Source organism: Caloenas nicobarica, chromosome 20, assembly GCF_036013445.1.
Source record: "Caloenas nicobarica isolate bCalNic1 chromosome 20, bCalNic1.hap1, whole genome shotgun sequence".
Classification (NCBI taxonomy): Eukaryota; Metazoa; Chordata; class Aves; order Columbiformes; family Columbidae; genus Caloenas; species Caloenas nicobarica.
In genome coordinates, this window is record NC_088264.1 from 7038815 (window position 1) to 7062579 (window position 23765).

Consider the following 23765-nt stretch of genomic DNA (forward strand, 5'->3'; position numbering starts at 1 on the left):
TGTATTGATGGCACAGAGAGAGAAACTTTACACAGGAGGTGGTGTGAAATGTAAAGGTTAACTGCGGATGCTAAAATGTCAAGGTAATGTTTATGATGTTTCTTTCTGATATGCTGACTTATGGCTTTGCTGCTGCACTGGGTGCTGATCTGGTCTCCAGAGGAGAGAGGTTGGACTGTAGATGCTCTGTCAAGGGAAATGGGGACAGATGGGGCACCAAAGTGCTCCCGGGGCTGGCAGAAAGAGTCCGGAGCTCGGGAGTCGCGTGGCCCAGCTCTGTTCTCCAGGCACCTGAGCTGCGGGGCACCCCAGGAGGGCAGGACCAGTAGCATCTAACATAGAGTTAATTGCTAGCACGAGGCGGGATACTTATAAGTAAGTGTAGGAGAAACCTTTGAGGTTTGAGGATTGCTGGAGCCGCGAGCTTTCCTTTCACTCTGCGCAAAGGGCAGTTCTTGCTGTAGGTTCAGAAGCGCTCTCTTTCTGGCCTGGGCTGTCAGCCAGAAGCAAACTCCAGAAGAAAGCTCTGTGAAAACCATCCTGATCTTTCTCTCTGACCTACTTCATCGTAAGGATTCTTGTGTCCTTTATCTGTGTTCCCCCCTTGTCTCGCACAGGTCATTTGTGCTGGCTTCTGGAGGTTCCATTAGCCGAGTTAGACGGGTAGCGTTAACCTGCAGCCGCCTGCCAGGGCTCAAACGCCTTCGCACTGAGTGGCATGGGAAATGAAACGGGTAAATGTGGGAGCTGACACGGGAGTTTTTGAGAAGGGGTTGAGGGAAGAGAAGAGTGGCAGCTTGAGGATGACGGTGGTTTCTCAAAGCTGCGTAATCCTTCCTTACTGTGCGGGTGCAGATTTCCCGGGTACCCAGCAGAGCCGTAACGCTCCTGCTAGTGCTGCCTGCTGTGGCGTTCATACTGGGGATCGCGTCGTGCGCACGTGCGTGAAGATCCCGTACCCGCCCATTCATTCAGATTGTGGCTGCTTTTGTACCTCTGCCTTTAGCTTTGCACTCTTAGATTTACGAAAGTAAAAATAAACATTGGAGTAATGAGTTCCTAAGAAAATGGGGGGAAGTGAAGAGGGTTTATAATTGTCAGCGGACTACTAATCATTTTTATTTTTACTTGTTATTGTTGTACAATCATTAACGTAAGTGAGATTTCTCACATGGTTGAAGATAAATATATCTTCAAAAGCTTTGTTGGATAAAATCTGTAAAAGGGTTGTGCAGAATGAGGTAATGGAGACCTACCTCATTCAACAAGCACATGTTGGCAAGCCCCATCTTGCTAATATTAAAACTGAACTCTGCTCGGCAGCCTTGTCCCGAGGCAGGAAGAGTGGAGAATGCACAGAGCTGTGCAGGGCGTTGGAGCTCCAGGCCGGGTGCTGAAGGCACAGGAGCTGTGCGTCTTCATCAGCCTCATTTAAAACAAAACCAAAACCCCCCAAAATTCCCCTCAAACAGGCCTCCAGAGCCTGCTGTTTGAAAATAACAGCAAAACCCATGGCATTCTCATGAAATCCATTTTCATTATGCTTCTGACATAGTTAGGTTAAAAGATTAGGTAGATGCCGTGGCCTTATAAAATTTTGATTCCAAATCCTTAGGCATTTGAGCAGTAGAACAACAACAAAACCCAAAAACCTAAAGGGACACTTTTTAATATAAAGAATTCACTTTTCGTTTGTCGTGCTTAGCACTGAGCTAGCTAATTATTTCTGCCTAATTTGAAAGATCAAATCCTTTAATGCTGAGATCAGACTTGAGAAAATTCAACTTGGAAAAAACAAATCTGATCGAATTTCTTTTTGTGGATAAAGTGACTACAAATTCCTATCTTCTAATTACTTTTCCATTACTGTGTTTACTGATACCCTTTCCAGAGCATGTAGAACTAAGTATATAAACCATATATTTGCATCTCAGTTAATGGAGTTGTCACAGTGTGGATAATCCTGCACATGTGAACGTTCACTGAATATAAAGTCAGTTAGTCTAATTTAGTTCAAATTTTCTCTCGAGAAAAACAGAATTCCTTTTGAAAGGAGAAGGAGAATACTCTCCCTGCCAGGTCAGTTTGTATGTTATTTCTTAAAATACTTCTTGGTGACATATTAATTGCTTAGATTTAAGTATATATTTTTTTTCCTTTATTATTTTTTTTTCTTTCTCTTTTTTGGGCGGAGGGAGTAGTTTTACTAAACCCATATTCTAGACCATCTACTTCATTAGGAAGACCTGGTGTCCTACTGTGTCTTGAGACAGTCCTTGAAAATGGAAACTTTGTGAAGCCAGGGTACTCATCTACCTTTATACATGACAACAGCTCTCTCAGTTCATCTGTTTCATGCTTGACTATTGACATGTCAATGCAGCTACAGTGCCAGAAGCCATACGTCTCTTTACATTGGAATAAGGCTCTGATCCTCTCTTTTCAAACTTGACCATGTTGCTGAAGGGGCTTCAGTTGCCTCCCAGCCATGGACTCGGAGTCAGGCAGTTACTGGCTGTGGGGATGCTCTGCCAGTGCCCCGGCCAGATTGAAGCTGAAGGTAAGTGGTTCTGCTCTGGGATTGCTAAAATCCATGTTCGAGTCAAGTTCCCAAACTAGAAAAAGTAAAGACTCGTTTGGTTTTGTCGCATAGTAATATGTTGAAAAGCAAACTGTGCTGATACGTCAGAGGGTAAAACGGTGTAGACAGAAGTATAAACTGTGCATTTATTGGTTTTACTTCTCTTTTCTCTTAAAAAAGACCAAACCCCTAATATATTTTGGAAAAGGAAGGCATGGAATCCTAGGAAAAGAAGAATCCACTCCGGTTACGACTAAGATTGGATTCAGGCCAACTAGTTTTAAAAATAACTTTTAAATGAAGAAGTATCATTAAAAAAAAAAAAAAAAAGGAAAAATGCCATAATTTTATAGACAGTGTTTCAGTCCTTGCTTTGAACAGATGAATTGTGTTTTACAATGAAGTCACGGTGTAAAGGAGCAGACCAAGCGAGCGAGTGTGCGTGCGCACACGTGCTGGGTCAAAAGGCGTCCGAAATCCAGGGAGGAAAGGAAATGGCAGGCTGGCTTGCAGTCCCTTTCTTGCTGCCTCGCGGTTTCAAGGATGTGAAAACAACGTTTCAGATAAAACTTCTCTTCTTCTTCTCATAAATATTTACTAGTTCAAAGAACAACTAGATGCAACCTTGTTCCCTCAGTGTTCCCTGAGAAACAGAGCAGCCCTGGTTTATATTCTTGTAAGAGAAAAATAATTGCTGTCACGAGAGAGTTAAAATTGTACAGGGAAAGAGAGATTCATAGTGTTGCATCAGTTGCTCTGACTGTAACAAGATGCAGGCTGCCGGGCTGAGTGATTTCAAAACCCGTCCCGGGGAAGCTGGTAACTGCCTATCAGGGGTCGGGGCTTCAATAGCTGTCACGGGGTTTTACATTTCTGCTATTAAATGGGACTGCTGACATTAAGCAAACTCCAGGAAATTTAGAAACGAGCAAACATTTCTGTAATGTACTCACGGTGGGCTTTTTACTGTGCTTTTGGCAAAGAATCTGCATATCGAAAATATTTTAAGATTCTTCGTTCTTTATGGCACAGCTAATTGTTGCATGATTTCCACTCTAATGAAAGATTTAATTGAAGCTCTACCGAAAGGTGAAAACTCTCTGGTTGTAACATTTCAGATCATGGAGCCCTGGATATATAGCGAGCTTTGCCCGGGGGAAAGCCGTGGAGGTGGCCAGCCTCTAAGGACGCCTTCCCAACCCTGCCCGACGAGTGCTGAGGGTTGGCTGCAGAGAGGAAGGTGCTTCTGGCCTCTCCTGCGCCAGCTTGTGCTACCGAGGTCCTTTAAAGTCCAGGCTGATATTCACACCTGCAGCTGGAGCTCCCGTGTCTCCAGGTCTCAGAGCAGCTGCAGCCGAGAAGGTCTGGTTGCCCCTTCCGAACGGGGTCACCCACCACGGGCACCAAACAGAAGGCGAAACACACTCACGGGTATCATGAGACTTTGAGACAATCCTAAAATATCTTCCTGGTCTTCCAAGTCAGTAATTGCACAAAAACCTACTTGTGAGTAATAACTGGGAGTAAATAAAAGTTTGAAAGATTTTTTTCCTGCCAAAAATGTCAGCAGGCTCACCCGTCCTTAGCATGTACAGTGTAACAGGAAATGTGGTCACTGGACATGAGGGTGGAGCGCGCTGGTGGGTGGCCAGATACTTCTTTTCTTCTCATTTACAAGGGAAAACAAGATGATCAGGAGAAACTGAGTGCTATTTTCCCTGACTCTGTTTTAGAGAAAAACTAAGCTATGCAAGGTCTAGTCTGATCCATAGTTGATCCTGTATTTCTTTAACCTATCCTACCTATCTTATTTGTGGAAATAGGTTTACACTTACTCTCCATCTGCCAAGTCGGACTCAACTCCCATGTTTTACGCATAAAATCCTCCATTCTGGAGCTGCGTTGTCACTCATGTAACTCTCCTTCCGTGGTGTCATGCATTCATGTTCTGTGGTCACTCCTCGGGTCCTGTCCCACCTGTTTCCCAGCCCCGTCGTGGCCTTCGATTGACCGATGTCTTCCCCGTCCTTCTCTGTTTGTTGATTTTATGATGCTTGATATATTGACTATGACAATTTTGGAGAACTGGGGTTTTCCACCAGGAAGAGATGTCTGTGGTGTTTTACCTGATGGATTCTTTGGTGACTTTCCTACTCCCGTTCCCTAAACCCCCTGTTCCTGCAGTTGAGAAACAAGTGGTCTTCCTCTGTTTCCTTCACATTCTCTCTCTTTTAAACCTAACCCCTGCTTTTCCCGTTTTCTAATCAAATAATTTGTAATTCAATGAAAGTAATAGATATCACTGAATGTGCCACTAAGTTCAAATAAAATGTGAAATTATTTGGGTAGGTGTAAGCCCTGTGGTGGTAGATACAAAGTTATCATGAGCTGTTACACAAGGTGTCAGGCCTATATTAGACCATTTACATAGCAGATATTCAAACTTTTCCGTCATATTTGTTGCACACTATTACCCTGACCTGTTCAACAGCTGGGTTTCTGCACTGGGTGGCAGAATATCTAAGGGCGTTGAGGGAAATCAGGTAAAGGAATGAACCTAGAGTATGGAAGATAAAGTCCATGAGAAAAATTCATCTTATGCAATGTAATTTGGCATTCAGTTGTAGCTGGGTTTAAAACTCTGCTTGGTTTGCAGACCTAGATATTTTCCAGTGGAAGCAGAAAATCGCCATGTAACGGAGAGAAGCTTTTCCGGTCACAGGCCAGTTGTCCTTAGCCATGCTCTGCAGACACAGCACAGAAGTAGGACCACTGCTTGGAAACAACTGCTTTACCTTAATTCTAAATTATAGTTATTAAAGGTTACCTGGCTGATTCAGATAGCGAATTCTCAGAAGCGCTGTGAGCTAGATTTTCCTTAGCTCTGCTGTGAGCCTGTTTGTCCACTTTTGCAGCTGCATGCCGTCAGGCATCCTCAAATAGCTCAACCTCTCTTTCACATCACCCGTGACCCAAGAGATGTGCCGGCAAACACTCAGGAGATGCAAAGTCTTCACGCCAGCTCTGTGCACCAAGGAGCTCTAGGGGCGTAATTCCTTGCTGTCCTGAAGCCGAGGGCTTCAGTGTAGCTCATGGTCTGACTCCATGAGCAATGACACCAGCAGGCAGCCCCAAATGTGTTGGTGTCTAGAGCTGTGGGATTATACATGAACCAAAGCTGGTGTACTTGTACGTGGGCCAATGTATATGTCTGTATGTGTGTACAAGTAACCAATGTCCTATGCAAAGGTGAATTCTTACCCTAATTAGTAGGACTTCTTTACTTTTAGAGCAATGGCTTCTGGTTAAGGGCTCGCTCTTGACTGGAATGTTAAAGCTAAGGCTGACAGCGAGAACAAAATACAGCATTGTCTGCAGTCCTTAACACCATCTGTTTTTCTTGGTATGGTGAAAATCAGAGCTCTTGCCTTAGGAAGCTCATCCTTCACTTGTCTTCAATAGCTTGAAACCATCAACTCTCTACCTACGCTCTTTGTTTTATACTGCTCTGCAGGAAATAGCTCTTAACCTGATGAGTGAATGTATATGCTCAGAAATCATTTAATTGCAACCAATCGAGGTCCTGGAAAGGCTGGAAGATGGGCACGCTGAAGTCAATGGCATCAACTTCCAGCGGGTTAGAATTTCACCCGTTGTGAGTGGATGTGTTGTCCTTAGTATTGTATGTTTTTAGGGGACTCGTGTTTGTTTTGTTTTGTTTTTTTCCCCATGCTTTCTGTAATCTGATTAGAGTTATGCTAAAATAAAGTTCTCCTTTCCTAGAACCAGTCCTGGCGTTGTCTGACTGGGGCTGTGATTTCTGCCCCATGTCATATTTCTTTTATTTAGTTCCATCTTATTTGTACAGTTTCTTTTGTAAGCCACAGCATGATGCCTTTCCAGCAGCTGTTGTTAATATTATGAGTAGATACTATTTGTCTAGAAGCTGCAATTGTGGACCAGGATCCTGTTTTACAAACTTAGAGTAAAAACATGGTTCCTTGCAGTCAAAGAATGGCATGAGAGAATTGATGGGTAATTAGGGAACAGTGTCTTGTCTGTGGTTTTTGTTAAAGGCTTGTCACTAGCCATTGAGTACCTCTGGAAATAGAGGGTCTTGAGGCAAACTACCTGTTTGTCACTGGTGTGACTAGCACAGGTCATGGGATTTAGGATTTTTTCTGTTGCTAATCAATGCCGTGAAGAAAGACCATGACTTCTTTCACAGGAGATCTCTCTTCAAGCCTGGGAAGACAGTATTATGAGTGGTTTGGAGCAGGTTTGGCAAGATCTTTCATTTTTTAAGAACACCTCACTCCAGCATCTCTTGAGTGTGCAGTGATTTCTTTCTCTCTTTCTTTTAAGAACAAGCGGTGATTAATCCTCCTGTTCTGCTTATTTACCAGACTCTCTTCAGTTCTTCTCTAAAATTTGGCACTAGTTCATTTGAGTGTCCCTCCTTACCTGGTAGAGGCATCTCAGCTTAAAGTAGGATTGGAAATTTGCTCAAGTGGTTTTGTTGGGTCAGTTGTTCCAATGATTTAAAACCAGTGATCCTTGTGAAGTAGCTTAGTTGTAAGCATGTAAGGACGTGGCCCTTCTCAGTGTGACCTGTTCCTCTTGGTGCATTGCTGTGTTTCCAGGCAAAGTCATTCCTGCCTATGGTCGTTCTAGTTGAATCTTCCTTTTGGGATGTCAGAATGGTTTACTTGACCTAAAAGATGCTCCTGTTTTAAAGCAGTTACTTATATCTCACTTGCAGCTGCTTTTTTTTCTGTGCGAAGCTCTTGCGTCTTCAGCGTCGATGGCCTCTAGGCTGCTCTTTCATAGCTTTTTATGAAATATATTTCATCATATGTAGAGGAGCCATTAAGCTACCTATCAGAGTTTACACATAATCACAAATACCTGAAAGATTGTCACAAATAACCCGTTTCTTCCAAATTCAACCCCCAACTGACAATGGAAAATTACAGTTCAAATATCAGTGATGCTACCTCTTTTGTTGCCGAGTGTTTTGGTAAAAACACTGCTTTGCTATGGTAACTCCACAGTCCCTTGGGAATTACTCTTCAATGCTTCCAACCTTCAATTTCTTTCTTGACAAGTTTCTGGCTACATCCTGAAAAACTTCTAAAGTCTGCTATAGATCTACAGCAGCTGAAAATATGGCGAGCAGCATAAACTGAAACACATTATGTTTGGTATGAAGAGGAATAACTTTGGGCAGGAGAGGTTTCCAGTGCAAATTAAAATGTCCACATTCGCACTTAACAAGCTAAAAACTCATTAGGGAGGTAAAATTACTAAGAACTTGGTACCAAATTTCCACTCTGTCCTCCTCGACATCTGCAAAAACTAAGCTGCTTTGCTACAGGACGTTAAGCTCTGCTTGACACAGAATGCTTTTGTTAATATTCCTACCTGGGATCTCCAACAGTAGAGCTTTTTAGTCAGTCCAAGTTCAGGCGTCGCGGTGTTCAGATCTGGTCATTTGTTTGGAAACCACCGTGGTTTCTCTTATTTTTATGAACTTTACTGAGTTTAAAGTCTCTTTGCTGGAAACACACAACATGCTTCCAATGTTGTGCTAATAAAAAAAAAATTAAAAAAAAAAAAGAAAATTAAAGGAAAAATCCCTCCTAGCCAAAGAAGTTCTACATTGCAAGGTAAATCCCTCCCTTCTTTGGACAGAGTGCTATTTCTTACGCAGCCTGCTGTGTGTCTGATAACATATTCCAGAGAGGCTGTGCATGCAGTGAGCTTTTCATTCAGATTCTTTGGGCGCAGTATGGCAGGATATTTGAATCTGTAACATCTTGTTATAAAAGATGCAGAGTATATTGAAATCCAGGCATTTATATATCTTGAGAGTACGACTGCCTGTAGTCAGAGTACTCCTCTCCGGTGCTATAACAAAAAGCATTTTCTCATGTACCTTCCCAGTTTGCATTAGACATGTCGTACACGAGCTAGAATATGAGGCAGACCTTGCGAGCAGCCACGGCAGTTCTTACGGGTTTTTGGGTTTCCCAAAGAGAACCGTGCTCCGTAGCTTGTTGGGCTGCCAAAGGTTTTATCGTGTGGACGAAGTATCGTAACGGAACAGACAACACCATCTTCATGTGTTTTAGACGTGTTATTTACTGGGGTTTCCCTGAAGAAAGCTTAAGGATTCTTTCCTTATGAGTCACTAACCAAGTGATTGTTTTTATACAAACTTTCCTTCAGCTGGTTAGAGTTGGAACACGGTGTCTTCTGCTCGTTCTGGGGTCTGACTTTTCTCTTCATTTCTTTTAATAGTTGTTCCAGCAGCCAACAGGATGATGGTTTGAACCTTGTGACCTTCCCCCGCTCCCTCTCCGAGTTCCATAGTCTTGAAAATCGCTGGTTGAGCCAGCCCAAGTGCTGGTGGCAATCGTTATTTGTGTGTAATTCCACTTTTCAGCTTCTGCCTCGTGGTGCTTTTTCAGCTCTGCACCTTACTTGCGGCTTAGGGAGGGTGTGCTGTTGACATTAGCCAAACTGGAGTTTGCATATTATGTGCTGAAATTACAACAAAAAGTTGATATTTGACTTCAGTGGCATAAAGGTTAAAAGCTGTAAAGTGCTGTGTTTCCATGATGGAAATCACTGAAGCTGGAGAGACGCATGCCTTCTCTTACATACCCCTGAATCCTTTCCCACCCTCTTTCGGTGGCTGCCGTGGAGTCGTCTTTTGCCAGCAGAGTGGTGCAGAGTCACTTTTAATCACCTCCTTCCACTGCTTTTGATTTCAAGCCCAACTGATGGCGCCAGGGGCGGAACCAGAGGGAGATCTCCAGGCAAGTCGTGCCGCTGCCAGGCAGCCGTGCCGGGCAGATGCTGTACAGCCCGCTGCGCTTCCTTGCGGTGTCTTTGTTATTCCATTTTAATTTTTTTAGCCTGAGACAGAAACTCTGTTAAAATCTGGTAACTGTAATGTGCTTGTACGTTTGAAGTTCTAGGTTATGGTCACTAACTTCTCTTCCGCTCCCTGATCTCACTTTAGATATTTCTATTCTGTGTGTACGTGTATGTAATGATATGTATGTTTGACTTCACAGGTAACATATCCTGTACGTACAGATTTGTTAAAATACATGGCATTATTTTAAGCCAGCAAGTATGCACAGTTCTTTGAGTCTTTTTCATAACCCAAGGTGGATTTCTTTATTTTTACAGGAACAGGAATGGTTTAGCTGGAATGAAAATGTTCATTCCACTGCATCATTAGCTACAGGCAATCTTCAGTTGAAGCCTAGCCCACTTTTCATGCTAAAGCTCTAACAGCTTGACTATTAATCAACATGTAGGACGAATTTCTGGGGCTGAGAGAGCTTGTCTGCACGCCTGTAATTTAAGCTGAATGCTTTTTTTTTCTTTCTTTCGAATGGAAGGAAGGTAGCAAGAAAATAAATTATATTTGAAAGAGTTCACCTCCCTTTTCACCCCCTTCTACCATTCCCCTTCTGATAAACACCCCAAAGTTTTCACTGGATGGAGATGGAGATTTAGCTGGAGTAGCAGATCCTCAAATGTGTCACTCGATCTTCCAATAATTCTAAAGCAACCTAATTCTATACAATAACTCTAAAGCAAACCTGTTGGATGAGAGTAGTCGCTGACACGGTGATTGTCTCAGGTGCTGTGCTTAGTACCGAGGGTCCAGTCCCAATTGGCTTCTGTCAATTTAAATGTTCATTTTTAGGGCCCCAGATAAAGTTTTTCCTTCCCTTCTCCATTGCAAGGAAGCTGTATCCAGCAGCCCATGGGATAACAGCAGTGTTAGGATCTTCAGTCAGCTGTTGACCTGCCTTTTCAGCTGCCTGCTCTTCCCACACAAGGGTCACACGCTCTTGCCAAGTTGGATGAAGGCTTCCGGAAGGGTGACACAAGGTGACAAGTCAACCCGTGACAGTGACAGTTTCCATTTGCTCCTCTGCTGTTCAGATCACTCACTCTTTAGGACCAGGCCGCTCTCGTCCCTGCATACGAGCCAGTAGAAGGTGAAGAGTCCCAGGACTGATCCTCCCGTTCAGAGACAGGAGTGGGGAAATCATGCCTGGAAAGGCAGGAGTTATTTCCTTACACCGCCTCTCTAGTCTCACCACTAGATCGCCCTGCACTGACCTGTGGACCACGCAGTTCTTCTCCAGCCCCGAGGAGCTGAAAGCAGTAATTCATGCTCCTGCAACACAGCGTTTTCTCCTTTGGTGTTATCACTAAGTTGCACCCCAAAATACAGCCTGTGATTCCAGACCGTGGTCTTCCCTCCGTGTCTCCTGTGTTTCTTGTGGGGCCACTGGCTGGTTTTCCTTCTCAGGTCTTTTCACTTTTATATTGGTTCAGTTCCTATTCCTCTTCCAAACGTATAATTGTGTTCCCTCAGGCTAGTTGACCTCTTAGTGCATGTTTCGCATAAGCCTTCGCTTCCTCCAGCCATGGGCATTCACAGTTCATGTGAACCACGGTTCACATCATTGTACACTTTCTTGCCAATAACCATTGCCCCTGCACAAACGCATGGTATCCCTGTGTGGGTGTAAAGAAGTACATGCATTTGCACACATCCAAATTTAAATCGTGCTAGTTTATGCTGAGGTTATGTTTCTGTCTAATTCTAGAGAGTATTAGGCACAAATAAAAGTCATTTAATGTGGAATATGTAATTATCAGTCAAAAAATCTGCACCTTCTCAGATGCCTCGTCAACACTTCACATCTCAAAATGTGTAGTATCCAGACAATTCTGGTGTTAACCTGTTCTAGTCCACACCGAACATGTGAAAAATCAGTCCTTTTTTGTGTTTGCATGGGATCTTTGTTTGCTGTGATTAATGGTCCACTAACAGTCCCCAATACAGTTCAGGGCAACATACAACGTGTCTTTGATGCCAGACGTTCTACAGTGCTGTGCAGAAACTAAAGCTAATAGTCATAAGCCTGAGAGGACTGGAATGTTTTCAATTTACTTTTAAACAAATGACTTTATTGTGCCATTCTCACATGGGAGTAAATTCCACAGCCTTAGTGCCGCATTAAACAAAACTTTTTTTACCTGCTTATTTCTGTTTATACTTGGAGATAAGAAATAAACCTTGGCTAGGGATTGGAGGGAATAGGACAGGACTATTAAACTCGGTGGGAATTTTGTCAGGGGCTTTGCTGGGAGCAGAGTGGGATGCAGGAGTAAAGGATGTAGCTGAAGGGTGGTTTGTGGTGCAGAGCAGAGGTCAGGAATTCTGTGTGCCTGACAAGCAAACTCATGAAACGCACATGTAGGAAAAGCTTTAAAACTGGCTTTGCTGCTCCTGACATGTAAGGAAGCGGTGGTTGTAGTCTGAGTAAATGCTGGTGGATATTGGGAGGCAGATGCGTAGTGACTGCGGCTGGAGGTGGATGAGGCCCATCTCCTGAAAGGAACAATTCTCAAGTAAGTCATGGGTGTCTGTAGCCATATAGGAATGACATCTCTTGACCTCACCATATTGCTCTTGTAAAGGTAAATTGTAAAGAATTATAGGGAAAAGAGTCTCAGAGATATTTCCATTTTGATTTGTAAGGCAGGGAAAGTCTCTCCAGTTCGTTTCTCCTCACTTGTTAGTTTTCTTCCTTTTTTTTCTTTTAAAAAAAAAAAAAGGTGTATGTTTATCATTACTGGGAAGAAACCAGTGTGTGTATAGAGGGCAGCTTTTACACAGCCAAATGCTGCCGTGAGTCAAAACTGAGATGAGGAGCGTTACTCGGCAGTGTTGGGAAGACTCTGGGGGCAAAGGCGGCGCCAGCTCCTTCCCAGGTGATGCCTGGATGTGGCTTATTTCCCTGAGCAGAACAATGATTTTGTTACAAATCTGGATTTTCTAAAAAGTCGTTCTAAACTATGTTTTAGGAGTCGTCGTAAAGCCCCTCTCCCTGCAGCGGGGAAGAAACCGTGCGGCAGAAGGCAGGCTCACGCCAGTGCAGAGCAGCTGGACGTTCTGGGCAGCAGCAGCGGTCCTCTCTCCATCCTGCCCCCAGCAGCGAGCTCCCCGGGCTCTGCCCCCTTCAAATGGGAAACGAAACTGCAGAGAGGGAGCATCGCCAGGGCCTGAGCCTGGTTCAGCTTTCCAGACTGGGTAGCGCAAGGAGCAATTATGTACGTTCGTCTTAAGATTCTTCAAACTATCTCTGTAACCTGCTCGCTTCCTGCCCGTCTGGAAAGGCAAGTCCCTCCCTTGCAAAATGTCTTGGGGAAAGAGAGGAGGAGGGGACACGCTGCTGCAATGGAAGCATCTCATCCATCCCCTTTGTCTCCCAAATGCCTTTCTACAGGAGGGATGTAACCTGTGCTTCAGGGTGGCTCCCTGGGGGCCCAGTTTGGCAAACAGCCTGGCAGGGAACACGTGCTCTGAAGCCAGAGGGCGTCTCGAATGAAACGGTATTTGAACCTCACCATGGAGGTCTTAATAATCCATGAGTCTTAATATGGCCGTAAGGCTATAAATTCAGGGATTTTTGACCTCAGCATCTCTGAGTGTGTTTAAAAATAGCTCACCCATCCTCATTTTATCACTTCATATACTCTGAGACAGTTTTGGAACCTCCCTCCATCTCATCTAGCAGGGGAACACTGTAATTAAGAATCAGTTTTGAAAGGCTGTTCTCCCTTAGCTTAAGGCAGAATAAGGCTTTATGTATTTTGCAGGAGATTATAAACAATTCATCTGCTAAAATTAGCAGTAAAAAGGGAGCCCCAGTTCTTTCCTGTGCTGTGGTTTGTACCACAAAGACTTAGTGTTTTTAAATCATGACGGAGCTCTCTAAAAACCTTGAAAGCGTATTATGTATGTGTCACTTTGGCTCAGTTAGGAGCAGCCTCACCTCTAAGCCAGAAGGCCATGGGTTCAGATTCTGTGCCCGCCCTTGCATTTAGCTGTCTCACAGTAGTTTTATTACAGAAAACATTTTAAAATAGAACCGGGGGGGAAGAAGAGTGAAACTTTTGTACCTGTAGCCGTGCTGTGAGACATTCAGTCTTTGGGACAATGCGTTAAACCGCTGCTCTTACTACCTGCTTTGCTCAGCAGGCGTCGACTCTAAAAAGAGAGGGGCTCTCCCTATTACAGTGTGTCAGTTTTCTCTCTGCTTCACAAAAAAAAGTTCTAATCCTTGGGACTGTGTGTGTGTGAGTTACTGATCCCTGTCTGAAAGAAGTTTGCATTCGCATTGTGCCGCCCCAAGGACGGGGTTCCTGGGTGTCAAGGAGATGTCAAATGAGGCTCGACTGTACCTTTTGCTGCTGACCAGTAACAGAAGCGTGTGGGGGAATCAAACCTTTGAACTGAAAATGCCATAGATCATTTTTAATGTTAATTTGCAAAGATATCCAACAGAAGCGCAAGGCTACGGTTGTTTGTAGCACCGATAAAGCCAGGTTATCTCAACTGCAAAGATAAACTCGGTGTTGTGTCTGCTGAGGGTAGAGTGCTAATTTAACTTCCCCGCAGAGGGGAGATCAGAGTGACTTAAGGTTTAAACTCCCTAATTTCATTTTGGTTTGTGCCAACGAGCATGTGGTCTTATAACATGAAGTGTTTATGTTTGTTGCTTATTAACTTACCAGAATCACACTGTCTTTTAAATACAATTTGCTTTTATTTTAGGGAGGCAAAAAAAAATCTTTTATTTTTTACTGGTTTTGTACAATACTTAGAAGGGTTTTGGCATATTATACAGAATGGAAGCCGTGTTGTGAAGCAGTATCTAATTCTATTTGGTCCAGAATTATGTGCACCATAGTTACAACTCATTTCTTCCCCTGAAGATAATTCTACCCAATAATTTTTGATTTCTGTTCTTGTGGCATGAATCCAAAATGCTCCTGCATGGGTGATTTTCTTTTGTTTCGGAATATTTGTTAGACTTCAGTAAAGCTTTCAGGTTCCTCTTCTGATCTGTTTTGAGGCTTTTCTGCCACAGGAATGTTGCAGGTCACATTTTTACTTGCAAAGTTAAAAAAAGTTCTGAGATGGGGAATATGGATGGTGGTGTTTGGTGATGCTCTATGGGGGTGAGAGCTCCTGCCAGAATTTGTAGACCACTGTCACTCTGCCCAACAGAGGGCTTATGAAAAACGCATTAACGTGTATAAGAGCTTTGAATCTTGGCACTTGAATTATCAAACGAAATGTCTTGATGAGAACTCTGGCCAAGATATGTTTGGCATATGACTAACATCTGGGAAGGGTAGATCTATCTACATAAGATGCTGGTGGTTCTTGTATGTCCACTTGCTAAATTAGATTAAACACATTCCTGCTATTAATTTCTTTTCAGATAAGCAGTTACTAGGGGTGCTGCAGAGACTATGAGAGTTGGGGCACGAGAAGGGCGGATAATCCATCTTGTCGTGGCAGAATATTGGCCCATGTAGTCACATCTGGGATGCGGGTGGGGTGGTCTGCGCAAGGCTTGAGTTTGGTAACGGGCTGTGGAAACCAGGGGTGAAGGGTGGGCTGGCCAGCTGGCCTGCGAGGGGGGTGTCCACGAGACAGATTTCTGTACTGAGATGCGGTCCTCGTTGGGAGAAAAAGATTGAGAATGTTTCCCATAGAGCCTGGCTTAACGGTATTGACTGAATGCGAGGCCAAGGGGAAAGGAAATGGTGCTGCTCTGGAGCACAGGGATCTGACTGTGTGAAGTCAGTGTGGGTGCTATTAAAATGCCATCTTCATCTCCCTTCCCCTTTCCTTCCTCCCTCCCTCCCCCTCCGCTGTCAGCCTGGCTGAGGAAAAGTCAAATAACGAACGACTGTGTTCCTTGGCATCACAACTGCAATTTCCCTTTAGGGGCTTCAAACTTGAGAATGGGAGGCTTTAAATCTTGCTGATTCGTGCTATTCCAGCAAGCATATGTGTGAGGAGAAAGAACAATGCCAGTTCAAAACAGAAATCACAAGTGAGAAATCTTTGCTGCTAAATCAGGTGTTGCAGGGGCCAGTGGAAAAATCAGACACTAAGAAAAGTAGGAAATTGCTTTGTTTAGAGCTGGGAAGGTTAATGAGAATGAATTAGAAAATGTTTTCTGTGTATTCAGCCCCGAAGGATTTGAGCATAGAGGGGATTTATTTACTGATTATCCAGACTATACAACTGGCAATAAGATTAAGTGAGGAATTTTGGAACACGCTGACATTTCTTATTTGCATCATTTACTATGGAGATCATTTGTCGGTACTGCACTGAGTTTGTGGTGAACCAGGGCTTAGTCTGGCCCAGCAGAGACGGGTCTGGTACTTCTCATGGCTCGAGGGATGTGGGCGTGAAAACAGTTTAACGTCCTCTTCTGCGTCTCACGGAGGAAACATCAAGTTTGTCTAGGTGCTTATCAGAGGAGAATTTCAGAGTATTTTCCTAGACATCATTAATTATGGAAAAGAGCGCAGTTATAGGTGACACATCGCATTAGATCAACTGAAAATAAAAGACAGGGCTGTAATTTGTAGAGCCCCTGCACCGGACGCAGTGCAGAGCTCCCCAGTACGAGGCCCCCTCCCAGTCCTGCCCTCCCAGCACTCGCACGGAGCCTCGCGCTGCCCGTCTCCTCCCGCCTTCAAACTCCTTTGAATCAGGCTGGCGAGGATTGAAAAGTTACCATCTCAGCTGGAGGAAGTGAAGAGGGACCATGGGATCGGAGCTTAGTACAGCATCTAGAAAAACAGTTGTGATTTTTGTTCTTTATTCTGGGCGTCACATTTTGTGAAAAGCACGCAACTCTGCTCTATTATGTGCGTAGACACATGAAGTCATAAGCCGTGGTTTAAAGGTGTAATCTTGGATGATGTGTTTCCCAAGACTGGCCTTCACCAAGCCACTCTCTATGCACTGAGCACTTACCAGCCCCATTTTAATCCCCTAAAATGTGACAGTTCCTTGTCCCTAAAGGAGTCCTTCAGCCAAGGCTGGTGCACTGTTGCTGGAATAAGAAAAATTTTGTTAGTGACCCTCTCTTGCGTGGTTAGTGCTAAATAAAAGTCCTTCATAATGATCAGTTCTGCCAGCATTTCAGAGAATAGTCTTTTAGGAATAGTTTTGATAAGGAGGTGAACAATAGGTGAATGGCAAGGTGTTGTTTCGGTCTTTATGATGACTCTTAATACTCCTCTGATCACCATCATGGATGACTAATTCTCCTGCTCTCTATTTTCATCATCTTTGGTGTAAGCTGCAAGACCTCTATTTGTTTTCCTTCTTAGGGGAACTGCAGCCAGTAGCTTTCATCCTTTAATCCTCAGGTGTCCAGCTGATGCCTCCACCTGCTGATTACCTCCTTTTGCAGCAAATGATCCGTTTCCCTTTACGATGAACGTCCAACGCTGGATCGGGCTGTCGTCTCTGGAAATGTGCTTCATGCACTTAGTAACAAAGAAACGATAAATTTTGACCTCACCATCCTCTGGGCTAATCATTACACTTCGAATCTTCATCATCGTGACTTGAATTCTTGGGTAACTCACCACTATTTGAGACTTCCCAAGATCTACTGACCTCTTTCTACGCTGAAATAACGCAAATAGTGCGCCAATAGTGTCTCACATCCTAGATTATTTTTTTCTAATGTGCTCCTATAAATATGGGGTACTTCATGTGTTGTTATGACAAGGAAATTCTTTGACTGAAAAGTTTGCAAATTCCAAAGTAGTATTTGTTTTATAAACAAAGGTGCTGTTTTCCTTATGCCAGCCTCTCTCTGCTTTTGCTTGTCCAGCAGTCTGTTCCAAAAGGCACGAAGCAGCTGTTGGCCCCGAATCAAAACTCGCAGCACAGGGAGGGTTATGTAAAAGTCCTTTGTGTGAGAGATGTACATGGCAGCAAATGGTGAAATCGGAGCACAGATTTTTTTGAGGGGAGATGGCTATTCATGGCAATGTTTTATTTTTCACTTGATTTTTGCATAGAACAAAAAGTAGAAGATATAATACTTTTTTTTGTATTATCAGGAATCTTTGGAGAAGATTCTGCAACTCTCCTAGTCCATCTATTTCTGTGCTTCACTGTGCTTACCATGTAACGCTTTCCAAATATTTGTTTGACATCCTTTCCTATCCGTAGACACTCATTTCTCCCCTTTCACAGGTGGTTTCTTTTGAACTCCTCAGTCCAAATTGATCTCAGCTTTTCCTTTCAGGTAATATTTTACAGAGCCCTGGGCATCATTTTCAGTGGTTTCCTCTGAACACTCTCCAAATGTGCCACAAATTTCTGTCAGTGTGATAACCAGAACTGGATGCACAATCCTCGTACTGATTTCATAATAGCAAGAGATCGTTGACTAATACTCTGTTTATATTGCACTGTGGACACAGTTCCTTTCCTGCCGAACTGCTCCTTAAGTGGCCATTCTCATGCTGTATGTTTATAACGGATTTATTCCCGCCCAAGTCAAACATTTCCTACTCGCAATTAATTTAATCTAGATTTTTAAACTATTTCTCCAGTTCATTGTGAAGTCTAGTCCTTGTCATCTAACGTAACCACATCCCCTTCCAGATTCTTCTCATCTGTGAACGTAATAGGCACGGGCTCTAATCCACCATCCTGAGCATTAAGGCATTAATACGCACATTAAAAAATACAGCCCAGCTGAGGGTTCCCAGTTTGACAGTGAGCCATTGACAGCTTTTCTGTGGAAACGAGCATCAACCAGTAACTGTGGGGAGAGCACGCTTCCATTAACGAAAACGTCACTTGATATTGTGTCAAAAAGCTTTACTGAAGTCTGGACTATGCCGCAATGAACGTTAATACCTTACTCATAAGATCTGAATCCCTGCTCTAAAAGGAGATTGGGTTGATTTGACATGATTAGTTGTCAACCTGTTACGAACTATAAAACAAAAGTAACTCCAAATGTGTCGAAGTTCTGGTAATATATCATTCCTTTCTGTCTCGTCGTTCCAAATCAGCTTCTTGATGGAGGAAGGCAGGGAGAGAACCTAGCGCAGGTTTTGAACGTTTGAGGTCGTTAAAGCTCCGTAAATATCTGGGGATTCAGCAGAAGGTTGTAGCTCACGGGCTGCGCTATACAACGTCTGTAACCACAAAGAAGAATCTAAGTAGGCAATTGTTTCAACTAATCCAGAGAGTTAAATACTTCAGAATCACGTTGAGCTAGGTTATGTCTTTCTTCTGCGTGGGTATGAAGTGGGAGAGGTGGCGCGTGCAGGGAAAGCCGGATGGGAACCCCTGCGCGGAGCGGTTGGGCGCCGCTGGCGAAGCGGAGGAGCGGAAAGGGCAGCCCGGGGCTGGCTCCGCACGGGCGGCGGCAGGACGAGGTCAGGAGATGCCGCCAGCGCGGAAGAGAGCCGCAAAGGCACCCGCTGGGAGGGAGAAGGGCGGCTTCCAAGCTACCCGGGAAATGTTCTTTTTCTGCTGCTCGCTTTGTTGTAAATACACAAAAGTAATGTATCGTCATTTACTTGTGGTTCCTTCCAGGAAGAAAACCTCGCTGCGTGAAGCCGTTGTGTGGTTTCAGCAGCGCTCTGAAGACACGCAAAGACACGCTACGCACAGCTGAGAGTGTGTTAGCTAAATTAGATGTACCGCATCAAACTGCAATGAAGAGAGAATATCAAGAATCAGTTGTAAAGATTTAGGAAAAAACAGGGAGGTTTAGGACAACTGCAACGTGCTGCATGTTGGTGCATTAAAGAAAAAACCTTACTTGGACAGGAATAGATAAAATAGATTATATATTCAGCAGCTATGAATTAAAACAAATACAGTCTGGAGGTAATAATTCATTTTCAGGTGGTGGTGGTTGTTATGAACTTGCATCTGTAAATGAAAGACGTAAAAGCAGCTTTTAAATGGTTGGTTTCTCACTGCAGCCTTGGGCTTATTTCTTAGCGTACAGAGCGTTGCTTTGCTGCTGCTCGGACTTTCACCCTTTCATCAGTCACCTTCCAGTTTGCTTCCTCTCAGTCATTTTTAATAGAATGCCTTTTTGATTACAGAAAATTGGTTGATACGCTGCTCTAATGAAAATGCTAGACAAATGCTCCTTCTTGGAACTGACATCAGGAATGTTATACAAGACATTCTTAAATATGCTGGCAGCTGCCCTGAATGTAATGAAATCATGGAAATTAGAAGTATTGCACTCTCTGTGTGGCCGGCTCAGGACTGTTCTCAGTATGTTACCAGTTTTGCTGTGAATTTCAAAAGGAATCACTTTTCCTGATTTTTTTTTTTTTTCTTGGGACATTCTTCAACATGCTTGTAACTCCCACAATCAGGAAAATTATCCTGATCTTCTGAGGTACTATTCCTTTTTTTTTTTTTTTTTTTAATTGCACACAATGGCTACATCCCTTTGTACCACACTAAATCGTTCCTCTTCCAGCAGCGAGTTGACAGTCTTCAGAAGGCCGATAACTCTTCTGGTAGAAGCGCATGTGTAGGATGAAACCGTATTCCCACTGCAGCCAGCAGTAAAATTCCCACAAACTGAAGTGGTTCGGATTTCACGTGCAGTTTTTAGTCTTCTCTTGTATGACACTTTCGTTAATCCTTAATGCGTTCTAGTACAGAAGGGGTCTAAATGCAGAAAAGGTAGAAGAGCAGCGATGATGCATATTTTGTGTTTCACCAGCACCTTTCCATGCAAGGAGGTTAAAGTAATGGGACCTGCTGCAGAGCACAAGGGATAGATATTATTTTAATCCTTCTAAAGTGCAGAGAAAGTAGAAGGGAAGGACCTTATCTCTGTGGCAATGCGTATGTCTGTATAAATGGAAGGACTATCCTGGCTTCAATGTTACCGTCTCTTCATCCGTGTTTTTATTCACCTATTGCTTCTCTGTAGCTTTGGTGTATTTTGGTCAGATATTCCGATTTTGAGTTTTCCAAGATGGATCTAATTTTCTTTACTTGGTTTTTAGTGTTTGAGATTCTTCCACAGTTTCTTTGTTGGAGGCTTACAAAAGTTCCTGAAGCAGTCGTAGTTGTGTTCATTTGAAGTAACGATATTCGTTAATGAATAGCAGTATTAAGCAGTATATTAATTAATAGCAGCATTAAGCAAGAATGAAAACTTTGCCCACATTCATATGCTGTCGCTCAACACTTGCTATTGGAACTGGCAAGTTCTGGCTCGAGGATGATGAGCACCGCAAGGGGCTGGGGCTGCCTTGGCTGCTGGCAAAGAAGGCACAGAAACCTCTTTGCAGCTGCTGCATTCTCCTTTTCTGTTCAGCATGAACGTTCTGTTCAAGAGTGGCCAAGGAGACATAAGGGTTTTCTTACACGTTTTGGTTTGGGCTTATTCATTGCAACAGACTTGCAAAAAAAGCCTTTCTAGAATGCAGGGTGGCAGGGGCTTCGGGGATGCTCGGTGAGCAAACCAGCTCTTTTGAAAGGATGGCGAGGAGCTGGCACAGGGCAGCTACGTCGCTTCTGTCTTGTTGTGATGCTCAGATTTACCAGATGCTGCTGTTGGAACAACGCAGAGGTGGCTTCCCAAAGACAGCCTGGTAACGCTTGTACGTACAGTGTATGGCATAGACGTGTATGGCATAGACGTGCTAGACGCAGATTTCCGTGTGCATGATGTGATGCAAACAAGATTGTTTCTGGCATGAAAAGCCTTCAGCTGAGACACCAAATTATTATGAATACTATGGCCAGAAGTTTTTGTAATAAATTACTGTAAACTCACGAAAGATTGATCTTTCTTTGATTTTAGAGAAAATAAATCAACAGTATAAATTCAGCTCTATTACAGTTTCAAACAAGAGACGGACTCCTGAAGTATTATCCACTTTCTGTAAATATCACCTATGAACCTGTATATAAAAGGTTAAATGTTTGCAGACAGTCTTTGCCTTAAGTTCAAACACAAATTACTATTTTTACTTTACATTCTCTTGATGAGGATAATGATAAACATCTGTCACTTTGCTGCTTAGCCAGCCAAGAATCTTATTGCAATCTGTAATTTAAACAGTGAGGGGGGAAAAACAAAACCCCAAACAAACAAACAAAAAAACACGTGGACAAACTGTACTTCATAAAGATAGCAAAGAAGAAAAGCGAGAGAACAGAAGTCAAATGCAGGAGAACTGAGAAGGGGGCATTTTCGGTCTGCAGTTACGTGGCTAAAATCGGTGGATATATGATAGATGTAAGATTTTTCCGTTTATTTGGTATTTCACAGGGAAAATTACATTTAGTTTCTTTTCAGACATGGAGACTAGGGAAAATACTCCATTGGCATGCTGTGACTTTTTGGCATATGCAGTTTATTAACAAAATGATTAAGGTTTATAGGGTAGTGTGTCTACGGGCGTGTCTCCTGTTTTCATCAGGAGCTCTTTCAGTGTCCTCCCCTGTCCCAGCTTTTTTAGGAATCACTGCTAATTATTTTCAAGTCCACAGATCAGCTAGTTTTCCAGTAATTCATCTGTGTTTAAAAACAATCTGAACTTTTGAAACTTCTTGTACAAACAGTTTTGTTTCTAAATGGTGCATTGGATCGTGTTTCTTAACAAAACTATAATTTAACAAATCACAACCATTGCTATTTCATTTAGACTCGACTGATCAAGCCGTACTTTACCAGGAGTAAATACAAAGTGGTCCACCTGCTAATGTTGCGTGAGCAGAAGCAGAGCCTGTGTTAGGAGGTGAAACTGGGAATCTCTTTGTGGCCCAGCAAGGGTGGGTTGCACGCAGGGAGCAGCCCGTTGGTGTCACGTTTGCATATCTAGCTCTAATGGTCTTTTGCTAATGGGTAAGCTACCAATCGCAACTGCTCAGGGAATCTGTAAAGCACTAGTGGTGTGTAAATTTTAGCTAAATGCTATTTTGTAAATGGAGTTGTGCCGACTGGGGTCTGGCTGGTATGTAACTAGTTCTTGTTATTGAGTTATTCAGTGTTTGCAGGTGATTTTCGTTTCTTCATGTGATGCCTCTTAGGTACCAACAGAACAGATTTAGATTTTATAGTTCTTGCTATAAAGAACTTTGCTAAAAAGGCTTTGGTGGTCGTTTTCAGGGAGTATTGTGTGTCAGAGTTTGGGGAAAGGACGTCGTTCTTTGTACTTTCCAGGTCGAAATTCCATTCTTTTGGCATCTTTGAGCTTCAGAAAGCAGTCTGATTTTTACCAAAAGGCTGCTATTTTTTTTTTTTTTAAGATTTTCTTATATTTATACAGGCCAGACCAAAGCAAAGTACATACCTTTTAGCTTTCAGTTTAAGTTCCTGGTATTTTCTTTAATTAGGTCAGCTGTTTACATACAAAGAAGGTTTTTTTCTGTCTAATGAAAAAGAGACCTCTAATACATAATCCAGTCTATGTTATGCTGAGCCTTGAGCACTGGAACCAATGATGCTTCTGCTGTTATCCTTCATAAATCCTTTGTTTATATAGGTGCTATTCACATCTAACAAGTCTGAGGCTGAAGTGCGGAATTTGTCACAACTGAGTCAGTCTTAAATAACAAGGAGGTTTTTTACCCATAGGAGGGTAAAATTCAAAATCCAGACCTATGGTGCTGCTTTCTTGCATGGGTCAAGCTGGCTCAATCCTGAGTGGTAAAAGACTTGATAATAAGTATTGCAGTAAGTGATCTGAGATAATTTCTTGGGTTTTCATTTACCATCACACTCTTTGTCTGAAAACTTGCTTTAATACAAAATTACAATTTTGTACGGAAATATATAATGTACTTTGTGAAAAAGGCCTTGCGTCTCATATTGCATTAACCTCTAAAAGTCCAGATTTCATGACATTAAATGCTAATGTTAAACAGGCCAGCACTTCATATTTTATCCACCAGACATTCTTTGTATGAGTTACATTGCTGGATTACTTCAGTGTAAGTCCAGGTTTTTTCCCCAATATATTTCCAATTTACTGCAGTCTGAAAGACTTTTCTTTTTTTTTTTTTCCTTCTGTGTAGGCTGAAAATGATGAGAATGGCCAAGCAGACAATTTTTCAATGGACCCCCAGCTGGAGAGACAGGTGGAGACAATTCGAAATCTCGTGGACTCCTACATGTCTATTATCAACAAATGTATCCGAGACTTGATACCAAAAACAATCATGCATCTTATGATCAATAATGTAAGTAACAACCAGGTTTCTAAATTATTTTAATACATCTGTAAAATCTCTTGTGCT

General features: G+C 42.9%; 1 protein-coding gene across 1 annotated transcript in view; it reads left to right on the forward strand.

The window, feature by feature from the left end:
- Positions 1-23765, forward strand: part of DNM3 (dynamin 3) — a 146747-nt gene that overhangs the window by 117219 nt on the left and 5763 nt on the right. The window contains 1 exon segment of the mRNA XM_065648911.1: positions 23544-23708. Within this exon segment, the coding sequence (XP_065504983.1) occupies positions 23544-23708 (165 nt within the window).